At 40.3% G+C, this 13725-nt stretch overlaps 1 protein-coding gene across 1 annotated transcript in view; it reads left to right on the forward strand.

Moving 5' to 3' along the window:
* The first annotated feature begins 4396 nt into the window (after positions 1-4396).
* The window catches only part of MMS22L (MMS22 like, DNA repair protein), a 121037-nt gene continuing 111708 nt past the window's right edge, over positions 4397-13725 (forward strand). The window contains exons 1-3 of the mRNA XM_052645943.1: positions 4397-4560; positions 5601-5726; positions 9213-9262. Coding sequence (XP_052501903.1) covers positions 4397-4560; positions 5601-5726; positions 9213-9262 — 340 coding nt within the window. The remainder of the gene's footprint in view (positions 4561-5600; positions 5727-9212; positions 9263-13725) is intronic.

Here is a 13725-nt window from a genome sequence, read left to right on the forward strand (position 1 = left end):
CCTAAGGTGGCAGGTGGACATGAAAGGAGGCCAGACTGCTCATATTGTACTATGTCGGAAGCTTTACCTACATTTTTAATGTAATTGCCACAACAAGCTTATGAGGTACAAATGGAAAATGAGACAGGCTTTGAAATCAGACCTACCTATAGAATCATCTTGAGTCTTTCTACCATACCTAAAACCCAATTCAACAATATCGTCACTCACTTAATATCCATTCAGTCTTTTAATATCCATTCACTCTTTAATATTGACTTATTGAACATCCTCAAGAAGCATTTTTGAAGGTATAAGTAAGTAAGTAAAGTAGCTCAGTCATGTCCGACTCTTTGTGACCCCATGGACTGTAGCCTACCAGGCTCTTTTGCCCATGGGATTTTCCAGGCAAGAGTACTGGAGTGGGTTGCCATTTCCTTCTCCAGGGGATCTTCCCAACCCAGGGATCGAACCCAGGTCTCCCGCATTCCAGGCAGACACTTTAACCTCTGAGCCGTAAAAGCAGACATGGTTCCACTTCTCTTGAAGCTTACATTGTAGTATGTGTTTTAGTCACTTGGTTGTGTCCAAGTCTTTGTGACCCCATGGTCTGTAGCCTACCAGGCTCCTCTGTCCACGGGATTTCCCAGGCAAGAATACTGGAGTGGGCTGCCATTTTCTTCTACACGGGATCTTCCTGACCCAGGGATCGAATCTGGGTCTCCCACAATGCAGGCAGATTCTTTATCACCTGAGCCACCAGGTAAGTAGTGTAGGATATAAATATTACCAATTACATATTTTACTATAAAGTTGCACCTGTGGTGAGTCCTTCCAAAGTGAGCTCCATGGATACCTATAATAGAGGGAGTTGGTATAATTTAGAGAGATCATGGAAGACTTCTCTGAGGGTTAGATATATGAGAAGAGATCTGAAGGATGTGCAGTAGTACTATGAAGGGGAAGGAAGCACACTGGAGGCTGAGAGAACATGTACACAGACCTTGCAGAAAAGTGCGTGCATGCCACAGTGCTTCAATCATGTCCAACTTTTTGGGACCCTGTGGACCATAGCCTGCCAGGCGCCTCTGTTCACGGGATTCTCCAGCCATGAATACTGGAGTGGGTTGCCATGCCCTCCTCCATATTTTCCCGACCCAGAGATCGAACCTGTGTTGCCTGCATTAGCAGTAGGATTCTTTACCCAGTGAGCCACCAGGGAAGCCTTCAGTGTCTTATGTTGTTGGTCCGCCCAGTCACGTCCAACTCTTTACAACTTCATGGACTGTAGCTCACCAGACTCCTTTGTCTATGCAATTCTCCAGGCAAGAATACTGGAGTGGGTTGCCATTCCCTTCTCCAGGGGATCTTCCCGACCCAGGGATTGAAGTTAGGTCTCCTGTATAGCACACAGATTCTTTACAGGTTGAGCCACCAGGGAATCCTAATTCTTCTATAAATGATAGTATTTTTCTCTTTATATATATTGAAGCTCTGTTATTTGATATACACTGAATATTTTATCATCTTGATGAAATTAACTCCATTTCTGTCAGATTCACTCTATTTTTCTTCAGCCTGGACTCTACTCCATGAGCCTGAACTTTATAAGTTACATCCTTGTCCTCTGTTTTTAGGTTGGGTCTGGCCACCAATGATGAGGGATGCTGCTTGGCTGTTACATTGGGGAGGGAAAGAGATTTCAGTATAGGTGTACCTTGGCAATATTGTGGGTTTTGGTTCTAGACCACCACAATAAAGTGAGTCACACAAATTGGTTTCCCAGTGCATATAAAAGTTGTGTTTACACTATACTGTAGTCTATCAAATGTGCAATAGCATAATGTCTTTAAACAATAAGGTCTATAACTTATTTAAAAGATACTTTATTACTAAAAAAGTGCTAACCATCATTTGGGCCTTCAGCAAGTGATAATCTTTTTGTTGATGGAGAGTCTCCCTTCAGTGTTGATGGGTGCTGACTGATCAGGGTAGTGGTTTCTGAAAGTTGGGGTAGCTGTGGCAATTTCTTAAAATAAGACAAAAATGAAGTTTGGCATGTTGATGACTCATGAATGATTTCTCTGTAGCACAGAATGATGTTTGATAGCATTTTACCCACAGTAGAATGCCTTTCAAAACGGAAGTCAATCTTCTCAACCCTGTTGATGGTTTTTCAGCTAAGTTTATGTACTAGTCTAAATCTTATGTTGTCACTGCAACAATTGATTAAGTTTGCTGTCTTACATGGGCCTGGTTTGGGGCATGCCAAAGGAATTATAATAGTATCATCAACCCTCACAGATCACCATAATAAATCTACTAATTAAAAAGTTTGAAATATTGTGACAGTCACCAAAATGTGACACAAGACATGAAGTGAGCAAATGCTATTGGTAAAATGGTACTACTAATAGACTTGTTAAATGCAGGGTTGCCACAAACCTTCACTTTGTAAAAACAGTTATCTGGGAGGCACAAGAAAACAAACCACAACAAAAATGAGGTCTGCCTGTACCTAATCCTTTAGCTCCTTTCTGTTGGGTTCAGGTTGACACTGGCTATACTCCTTCATTAACGTAGCAAAGGTGCCTATGAGGTGGGTGGCATCTCCAAAAGCAGTTAAGTCTCCTTGGATCTGGCACTCTCTTTTCCCTTACCTCTTAAGTCTAAAAGTAATCATGTCTCTGATCAGTTCTGGGAGCTTCGCCATCACTTTTTGTTTCCTGGTAATATCACCCACCTCTTTGTAAAGTGCTCTTTCATTAAGCACCTTACAACTAGGTCTCTTGAGCATGCCATCTGTTACCTGCTGCGGGTTCATACTGATACACCACCTATGAAAGTAGTAGCTTAAATTATTTCAGAGAATTTATTAATTCTTTACACTCCACTCACTTGTTTAAGCAAATTGACTACTCAACAACAGACACTTGAAAAAGGAAAAAGGGGTCTATTTCGCTATTACACCCAGGACAAACTATATTTGGACGAAAGGGCAATGGAGAATACAAAAATTACAGCAAGATATTTAAATGAGAAATTCCCATGTTTTCTTGAAACTGAAGACGGCTGAACGGTGTTATCTCTGATTTAGACTGAAAAGTCTTTACAAAAGTGTTCAAGGTTAAGTGTCTTAATAAACCTGTCCAGATAATGTTGTTAAAGGTGGGGGTGGGGGTGGGGGAGGCGCGCAACAGCTTTTATACCGAAATCAAGTTCCATGTGACCTCAGTATTTCCACCCACTGGTGTAACCTCATTTTTGCACTTGCCTTGTCCATAATCCATGAACAAAAGGCATCTACGACCTCGACAAAGCAGCTGCTGGGACTAGCTCAGGAACTAGAGGCTCAGGAGCGGCCCTCAGACACCCGCTTGCGATTGGCTCCAGTGGAGCTCTTTCCTTAAGTTCGGCCAGACTACAAACCCCGCGGTCCCTAAACCTCGTTCACCTCAGCCCGTTTCCTTCTTAAGTGAGGTTCCGCCTTCCGGCCCAAAGTACCAATTAAAACTACCAAATGGAGGGAAAAAAAACAAGAAGGTAAAAACGCAAATAGCCTTACGGAGTCCTGGACTGGAAAATTCTCGCGAGAACTTGAGGAGTGCCGATGGGTCCCTCAGAGATCTCGCGAGCGCACCTCCGAGGGCGGGTTTCTCCGTAGCCCCGCCCTCCTTGAACGCGGACGTCTTGGCGGGAATTTCGTCTGTTTGTGATCTAGACCCCCAAGGACTCGCTGGCTCTGCCCGGGACCGTCGGGGCGGATCTCGGGGACTCAGAGTGAGTAGGTACGACTTGCACCAAACCAAGGGCGCCGGGGTGTGCAGGACACCGGATCCCCTCGCCCTGTGGTCGGCCCGCGCTGATCGCTGCCTTGTGCGGACCTGGCGGGACTTGCCCAGGCGGGGAGAGCGGGGATTTGCTCTGGGTCCTCTGGATCCACGCCTGGAGTCCGGCCGGGGAGCTTGCAGTTCCAACACTGCGGGGAAACTGGCCAGGTGCGGTGTAGTAACTTAGCGGAGGGCGCAGGTCTAGTCGAGCTCTGGGCTTGAGGCTGAATCTGTCCTGCCAACTTTTTTTCTCTCCCACTTCATCCTGTACTGGGCTGCAGGGTCTGACGTAGAGGGGATTTTTAAGTTTCTGCCACAGCCAGTCCGGGGCGCAGTCTAAATTCTTACAGCCTTGATCTAGGGGCGTCGGTGGGCAGGGGCGGGTTGGGGGCGGTATATATTTATTGAGGATTTATTTCGCTTCTCGTTTTTTTCCTGTGTGCTAGGATGGGAGGCGTTTGGGGAACTTTCTGAGGTCACCCCAAATCTCTTGGCCCTCCCCACCTCCAGGAATCACATCACAACTTCTTTGGAGCCCTTACTGATAGTCATTAATGAACTCCAAAAATTTCAGGAAATGGTAGACAATGGATAACTGTCCCCCTGCGTCCACGTTTCTGACCGACAGCTTGGAACTGGAACTGAAGACAGAATGGTGCAACCCCCCTTGCTTTTCTTGTGATTTTGACAACAGAGGAGGAGGAAGACATTTTTCTGGAGAGTCCTACCTTTCCAGCGGAGCTCTTAAGCGGTAGGTTAAAAAAAATCGGAAACAGTTTTTCCCTATTCAGAGTTTAGGAGTCTGTTTAGGTATGTTATTTAATTAAGACTTAAGTCAATTAAACTTTAATGTTCATCAGGCACTGTTTTTGCAAATCGGCTCGAATTACCATACACGTTAATGCACGTTAATAGTTCTGTTGGTTTCTTGTTAGAGCATACACATACCTGAAAGATTTTGGAAGGATAATTTCCTCGCTACCTGCTGTTCCCTTTACCTCACCGCTGCCTCAGCTTTGGAGTAGGGAGCTGGACACTAGATTTACCTTTTACTTAAAGTGAATTATAAACTATCTGGGCTTTTTGAAGTGGCACATTTTTTTTGTTGCCCCTGAGTCTTCTAATTCTGTATATTTATACGTACAGAAATCTTATAGGTCTTTTTTTTTAAGCTTTCTTTTTTTTAACTTTCGAGTAAATGCTCCAGATTGTGTAAATTCACAGAAATATCCTTCCAATCTCTTGTTTGAACAGTTGGATATTCATATTTCAGTAAAACTGCTGTTATTGAAATATTTTGGAAATACCTGCTGAGGCAGTTTTATTCAGAACAGAAAACATTTTTGTTGATTTTTACAATTGTACCTTCTTTCAGACCTTAAAAGATGTTATTCAACTTGATTATGCCCTTCTTTAGACATGGCTCAGAATAACTTCAACTGTTTTAAAAATTAAATGTCCCTTCAAAGGGTGAAATTCTACAACTGAAGACCACTGTTGAACGCAGGTGAAAGTATGTTCCCTATGGAAAGTATGTTCCACCTTTTTCCCTCAAGTTATAGTGCTGTTTAGTTAACCTTTTGTTTTTAAAAAATCATAATACAGGGTTGAATTCTTAATATAGTTCATTTGTAGTATTAGTGAGATACAAGGTACCAAGGCGTTACCTGACTTTTAACATTATTGCTGACATGTCTTTGTTAATATGGGTTCATATAATGCCAGAAACTCCTGCTATAGTATGAGATATAGCATACATTTTATGCAATTGAATCAGAATTTTTATTTCAGAGTAATTTTGAATCTTGATCCTTTACCAACTAATTTTGAAGAGGATACAGTGGAACTATTTGGCATTGAGTGGGTTACTGAAACAGCATTAGTGAATTCATCTAGAGTTCTCTTTCATCTATTCAGGTATGTTTTGTCTTTTTTTAAAAACTGCCATTGAGTGAATATGCTGTTCAATTTGTTTTGTTTTGTTTTGTTTTGCTATTCAGTTTTAAGTTGCATTTCTGGGTGGTTTCTAATACTAACATTACAAAAACACCTGTAGGAGTTTGATTGCTGCTTACCTGGTTATCTTATCAGCAACAACACTTAAGCAGTAATGCTTAATGGAGTAATGGTTTTAATGGGTTTATTCTTTTAGTGGTTTTGCAGAATTTTTATTCTGTTGTATTTGACATTGGGCTTCTACAGTGGCTCAGTAGTAAAGAATCTGCCTGTAGTGTAGGAAACGCAGGAGACATGGGTTCAATCCTTGGGTCTGGAAGAACCCCTGGAGGAGGACATGGCAACCCACTCCAGTATCCTTGGCTGGGAAATCCCATGGACAGAGGAGCCTGGTGGGCCACAGTACATAGGGTCACAAAGAGTTGGACATGACTGAACACCCCCACATATTTGACATCATTTATTGAAAACTAATATTTAAGGCTTTGAAGTATACCATAACTTTGGAAGAAAAATAAAATACTTTTGTTGCTTTTTGTTGTTCAGTCGCTCAGTCCTGTCTGACTGTTTGTGACCCTGTGGATTGCAGCACACCAGGCCTCCCTGTCCTTCTCTATGTCCTGTACTTTGCTCAGACTCATGTCCATTGAGTCAATGATCCTATTCAACCACTTCATCCTTTGTCACCCCCCTTCTCCTGTCCTCGGTCTTTCCTAGCATTAGGGCTGCTTAATAGACATAATTTTTCAGTAATCTTTAGAGAATGAACTCACACTTTCCAGACTGTGTGATAGAAATATGATTAATGAATCTGGACAGCATTAAAAAATGTTAATGAAAATTTTAAACATACTCAAATAGAGAGAGAATAGCATAGTGAACCCTCACATACCTTCCCTCAGTTATGATAAACAGCATGGTTTTATCACATTTTCTTCTATCCCTTTCCGTCTACCTTTGGCTTAAATATTTTAAAAGTAGATTCCAGGTGTCATACCATCTCACCCTTAAATACTTCAATATTTATCTCTTAAAAATATGAACTTAAAAAAAAAATTAAACATTACTCATTATCACAATTAATTAAATTGAAATGATTCATTATTACTTAAAACCCAGTCCATAATTCATATTTGAGATTTGAAGTTACTTATCAAAGGCAAATAGTCTCAAAATACATTAAGAATGTATATTATGAATGGTAATTCTAAAGTTTACCTGAAAGCACAAACGATCCCAAATAGCCAAAACAATCCTGAGAAAGAAGAACAAAGCTGGAGTCATCACACTTTCTGATTTCAAACTATATTACCAAGGTATAGTAAACAAACATCATGTTATTGGCATAAAAACAGACATATAGATGAATGGAACAGAAGTGAGATAACAGAAATAAATCAACACCTAAATAGAGACAGTTAATTTATGGCAAAGAAGCAAAGAACATACAATAAAGAAAGGGCAGTCTCTTCAATAAATGGTGTTGGGAAAATTAGACAATCACAGATAAAAGACTGAAACCAGGCCACCATCTTATACACAAAAATTAACTCCAACTGGATTAAAAGCTTGAATATAAGACCTGAAACAATAAAATATCTAGAAGAAAATAAAGGCAGTGATCTCATTGACATTAGTCTTAGCAATGTTTTTCTGGCTCTGACTCCAAAGGCAAGGGAAACAAGCAAAAAATAAATAAATGTGACTACATCAAGCTAAAAAACTACGCACAGCAAACAATCATCAAAGTGAAAAGGCAACCTACTGGAGGGGAGAAGGTATTTGCAAGTCATCAATCAGTTCAGTCGCTCAGTTGTGTCCGACTCTTTGCGAGTCATATATTTGGTTTATATAAGGGGTTAATATTCATTTAGCTCAACAACAAAAAAAAATCTGAAAAAATGAGCAGAGAATCTGAATAGATATTTTTCTAAAGAATAATTGGAGACAGCCAACAGGCACATGAAAGGATGTTCAGCATGACTTAAGGAAATGATGTCACCTCACATCTGACTGTTATCAAAAAGAAAAGAAATAACAAAATGAAGAAGATACGGAGAAAAGGGAACGCTTGTGCCCTGTTGGTGAGAATGTAAATCACTGCAGCCACTATGGAAAACAGTATGGAGGTTTTAAAAAATTAAGATAGAGCTACCCTATGACCTGGCTATTCCACTTCTGGGTATTTATCCAAAGGACATAGAAACACTAATTTGAAACGATATATTCATCTCCTGTATTCATTGTAGCATTATTTTTAGTAGTCAGGATATGAAGATATAGAAACAACCTATGCATCTTTCAATGGATAAATGGATGAAGAAATTTTAAATGTATGTGTATATACATTTATATATATACATTTTTAAAATTATATATGCATACATATATATACACAATGGAATATCATTCAGATTTAATAACGAATGGAATCCTGCCATTTGCAGCAACATGGATGGACCTCGAGGGTATTATACATAGTGAAATAAGCCAGAGAGTGATAAATACTGTGACTTCACATGGAATCTAAATAAAGCAAATGAACAAACAATAAAACAAACTCAGATGCAGAAAACCAGTTAGTGGTTACTAGAGGGGAAGGAGTTGAGGATGTGGGTGAAAAAGGTGAATTGAGTGAACTGTATGGTGATGGAGAGTAATTAGACTTGTGATGGTGCTCATGTGGTAGTATTCATAGATGTGGAATTACAGTGCTATATACTTGAAACTTACATAATTAAAAAAATGTATACATGATACATTTAAATGAAAATAGAAAGGCTGAGTGATTTCTCCTCTTACCCTGATCCCATGGGACCTGTGCCATGTTACATGTTTTGTTGGGAAAACAGTCTGAGTGATTGTGTATAATCTTAAACATTAAAGAATGAGTTTAGTCTTATCCAGGACATAGGTTATAAATATGGCTCCGTCTTTAGGGAGTTAAAAAAGGCAACTAGGAAGAGAATTGCAAGAGAAGATTATTGTGAGAAATTCAGGTGGAACATCATAAATTAAAATTTTCCCTGATTAGTCTACATTACATATTCTATTCCTTTTAAGAACTCCTATTGTGTAATTATATGACACAGTTTAACATTTCCTATGTAACTGTTAACCTAGGATGTTTAATGTAACTATGTTAAACTTCTTAGAGATATAAACAGTATCTTCTTGATGTTGAAATCTATGATATTTAATTTTTGAGATAAGTGTATCTCTTAGATGTTTTTGGGAGGACAGACATAGATAGGCATGTTTTATCTTCTCTCAAAGTGTTTACTACCTGAAGGTGATGCTAGTAAACATTCATGAAGCATCAAACATTATTCAGGGATGAGAGGCATTGAAGCTGTGTAAAAGATTTGGAAACACTATCTGTAACTAATTGTTACATACTTTAAACTACTCAAAAACTAATTCTTACCCCTACATTTTTTAAATTAGGCAACAGCTATACAACTTGGAAACCTTATTACAGGCCAGCTGTGATTTTGGTAAGTTTTAAGTGTGTTTAAAGACAAAAAGAAATGGCTCTCTCTATGATGTGTCACTGGATATCATCATAAGGTGAAGGAAGTGTTAGTTTAGAAATTCAGGAGACAGTTATATTTAGTGTTCAGAAAAAGTATGACACCTAAATTTTGCTCCTATATGAAATTTATGGTATTTTTCCAAATCTGCAAGTAAGATTGTTTTAAGGCCAAACATCTCTGAAGTGAGATAGTAACTTGCTTTGGGGGTGGGGAGTGTGATGGAAATGTAAAGTGCCAGACCTCATGCCTACGTTCTTGTTTTCCTTTCCTGCTTTCCGTTTTTGTTTTTATTGTGGGGTAATTGGTGTAATTTTAAGGTAGTGAAGGGAATTGAAGGGCAGTGTGTTTCAGTACAGGCTAGCTGCCTCTCCTTTGAATAGTTTCAGTTCAGTATAGACTTCAGAATCATGACTGTGTGGTCAGCCTGGATTCCAGCCCTGGCTAATTTCAGGCCTCACACCAGGTAATAGTTCCCACCTCACAGAGTTCTCATGAGGACTAAATGGCATAATGCATGTTAGGTGGTTAGCCTAGGATCTGTTGTTATGCCCAGCAACCACAGATCATGCGAAACACACCTTTGGTCAAAAAAGTGGTTTTATTAGCTTAGGAGGCAAGGGAGAGAAACGCATCATGAGGAACAGTTGGGGCCTCTCAGCAAGCGGAATTAGGGGGGGGCTTGTGTAGGGTATGTGCTTGCGCAGACTAATTTTGGGTCGAGTTTCAGGCTTTATTCTGGATTTGATGCTGTTAAGAAGCTGGAGCAACTTGGTAATTTTAAATTTTTCTTTAGAAGGTGGAACAAAAGGAGGCAGTGGTAGGTTCTAGTTAGTGATGAAGCAATAGTCATCTTAGCTGGAAGAAGGGGATATTCTGTTCTTGGACTTTGTTTTCGCGTGGTTGTGTACTGCCCTGTTTCTGTGTGTGTCAAACATGATTACTGAGGCGGTTTGTTTTTTCTTGTTTCACCAAAATCATGGAGTGACTTTGTGTGGTTATTTTTGATAATGTATGGCTGTTTAATTTCATTAGGAAACTCCATGGCCTTAATTGTTGTCTGCTGCCAGGGCTGTTCTGCTTTCTCAGTTGGTCCTCAGTAAATATTGAATATTCCTGTTCTGTTGTCACCCAAGTCCCTCCTTCATGTGCAAGGAGCTGATGCATCAGAGAGGAAAATTATGCTACTGAAGTTTGCAGTTGAGTAAAACAGATCAACAAGCAGAATTGGCACAGTACATGGAAAAGTGTAATAATAAAGACACGTGCAAGTTGCTACAGGAACCGAGGGGTTTATCTGTTTATGTGCACATCACTGAATGATACCAGGTCTGGGGCTTCAAGGATGAGGAGGACTTGGCCAGGCAAAAGCTTGTGGAGAAGTGTTGGGGATAGGCTGAGTTCAGGTATGAAACAACTTTGTGACAAAGACATTTGACATGTGTAAAAACATAAAAGCTGGGAGAACAGGGAGTTAAGTGGTGATTATGTAGGTTGGACTATGTTAGGAATTAATTTTTGGAAGGGAGGCAATTATAGGTGTCTTTGTAAGCAGTGCCAAAAAGGCACAATTTTACTTTTAAACCCCTGGGGAGCCTCTACAAGATTGTAGTGGAAACAGCGAAAATACTTTACTATATAGAATGACAATTAAATTGGGTTTGTGGAAGGCATTTATTATGCAGGATTATTCCTTGAAAAGCAGTTATGGACCTAAAATCACTACTGGGTCATTTGTTGAAATGGTTACTTGTTACACTGGCATTTTGGCCCCTTTAGTTGCTTAAAAAAAACACAATGACAGATTTATTGGGCAGGTTAGCAATATTGAAAACTAACCAATGTCAGCTTGGGCTTCCCAGGTGGTGCAGTGGTAAGGAATCTGCCCATACAAGAGACCCAGGTTCCATCCTTGGCTTGGGAAGATCCTTTAAAGTAGGGAATGGCAACCCGCTCCACTGTTCTTGTCTGGAAAATTCGATGGACAGATGAACCTGGTGGGCTACAGTCCATGAGATTGCAAAGAGTTGGACACGACTGAGCACATAGCACACACACATCAGCTTACTCCTCCCATGCAAGCTGTACCAGGGGTTTGTTGGTAAACTCCTGTAAACCCTTGGCCCTCAGCCCTCTCCAGAAAGCCCTTAGGGTCAGTTACTGATGTACACATGGTTCTTGTTCTCCTGTTGATTATACTCCAAGGATTGCTTTCCTGTTGAGGCAAAATAGTATACATAATATAATGTTATCATTATTATTTTTACTGCTGCCTGGTATTAAATATAGCTGTTAATGTTATTCCTTTTTTAGCATTGTATTTTTTTGTCTCTAGACATTTCATCTGGATTTTTTTTATGTTTTCCATTTCTGTTCGTGTATTTTTTTAATCTGTCTTTAACATATGGAGTATATCTACAGCTGCTGTTTTTAACTTTAACTACAGATTCTTTCATCATTGTCATTTCCGGGTTTGTTTTTATTGACTTTTTCCTCATAGTTTTAGGATATATTCTGGTTTTTTGAACATTTAGTAATTTTTTCTTGTATGATGGACTTTGTAGCTTTTCATGGCTGCTTTCTGAATTTTCTTGTATTCCTAAAACTAGTGTTGAATTTTGTCCTGGGTCATTGTTGAGTACTTGTAATCCATTGGATTTTTGAAGCTTGTAAATTTTGTTAGGACTTTTAAAAAGTAGCCTTTAGTCTAATGTTAATTCAGCTCTAGTAAGGCTTCTGAGGATTTTTTCTGGTTTATTACTTTTTTAAAATTCTTGGTGAGAACTTAAGCTGTTCCTTGATCTTCATAAGCTTTGTAGGGAATTGTTTTCTGGTATTTTTCTCTGGCCTGCAGATCAGTACTTAGTCAAAGACTCAAAAGGGACCCTCTACACATCTCCAGGTTCTTTTTTGTGTAGCCATTTTTTTTCTTCTTTGGTACTTTTGCCCTGCACTCAGATCTCATGTTTTCTAAAATCAGTGATCTGGGCTCTGAATTCTCTGCCCCTGTGCTGCAGCCTGGAAACTGTCTCTAGTGGGAAGCTGGTATAGTCTTGGAACTCATCTCCTCTCTGGATTAGCAGTCTTGTGTTGCCTTTGTCCAATGCCTGAAAACTCTTGTTTTATGGATTTTTTTTTTTTTTTAAGAATACTTAATACTTAAGTTTAAGATGAGAGATGAGTAAGTGTGATTTCCTTTACCCCATTTTGGCTAGATGCAGCAGTTCATAGCAGTTCTTTTTTTAAGAGTACTGCCTTTTTGGGCTGAGAATTATGACACTGGGGGATTATTATGACTTTTGTAAGCAAAGTAGAGTTAAGCTGTGGAAGTGCATTGCACTTGCTGATACGTAGATACATGCACTGGAGAAGGCAATGGCACCCCACTCCAGTACTCTTGCCTGGAAAATCCCGTGGATGGAGGAGCCTCGTGGGCTGCAATCCATGGGGTCGCTAAGAGCTGGACACGACTGAGCGACTTCACTTTGACTTTTCACTTTCATGCGTTGGAGAAGGAAGTGGCAACCCACTCCAGTGTTCTTGCCTGGAGAATCTCAGGGACGGGGAACCTGGTGGGCTGCCATCTATGGGGTCGCACAAAGTCAGACATGACTGAAGTGACTTAGCAGATACATGCACAGTATGTTTACACTTACATTCGTGTTGGTTTTGCCAAAATGGTATCCATGTTTGCTCATTTGAATACAAATTTTAAACTAGGTTTTTCTTTATGTTTAGTATGAATAATAATTTGTTGCCTATAGTAAGGGGTTTTGTTTGCTTTTCCTCCTTTTCCTGCCTCTTTTATTTCGGCTCCTCCTCAAAAGCGAAACTGAAAGTCACTTAGTTGTGTCCTTTGCGACCCCATGGACTATAGAGTCAGAGAAGGCAATGGCAACCCACTCTGTTACTCCTGCCTGGAAAATCCCATAGACGGAGGAGCCTGGTGGGCTGCCGTCCATGGGGTCACTAAGAGTCAGACACGACTGAGTGACTTCACTTTGACTTTTTACTGTCATGCATTGGAGAAGGAAATGGCAATCCACTCCAGTATTCTTGCCTGGAGAATCCCAGGGATGGGGGATCTCACAGAGATCACACAGATTCGGACATGACAGAAGCAACTTAGCAGCAGTAGCAGCAGCAGGACTATAGAGTCCATGGAATTCTCCAGACCAAAATACTGGAGTGAGTAGCCTTTCCATTCTCCAGGGGATCTTCCCAATCCAGGGGTCAACCTAGGTCCTCCCGCATTGCAGGAGGATTCTTTACCAGACGAGCAACAAGGGAAGCCCAGGAATACTGGAGTTGGTAGCCTATCCTTTCTTCAGTGGGTCTTCCCAACCCAGGAATTGAACCATAGTCTCCTGCATTGCAGGCGGGTTTTTTTAGCAACTGAACTATCAGGGAAGCCCCTTCCTCCTCAG

This window comes from Budorcas taxicolor, chromosome 9 (genome assembly GCF_023091745.1).
Source record: "Budorcas taxicolor isolate Tak-1 chromosome 9, Takin1.1, whole genome shotgun sequence".
Taxonomy (NCBI): Eukaryota; Metazoa; Chordata; class Mammalia; order Artiodactyla; family Bovidae; genus Budorcas; species Budorcas taxicolor.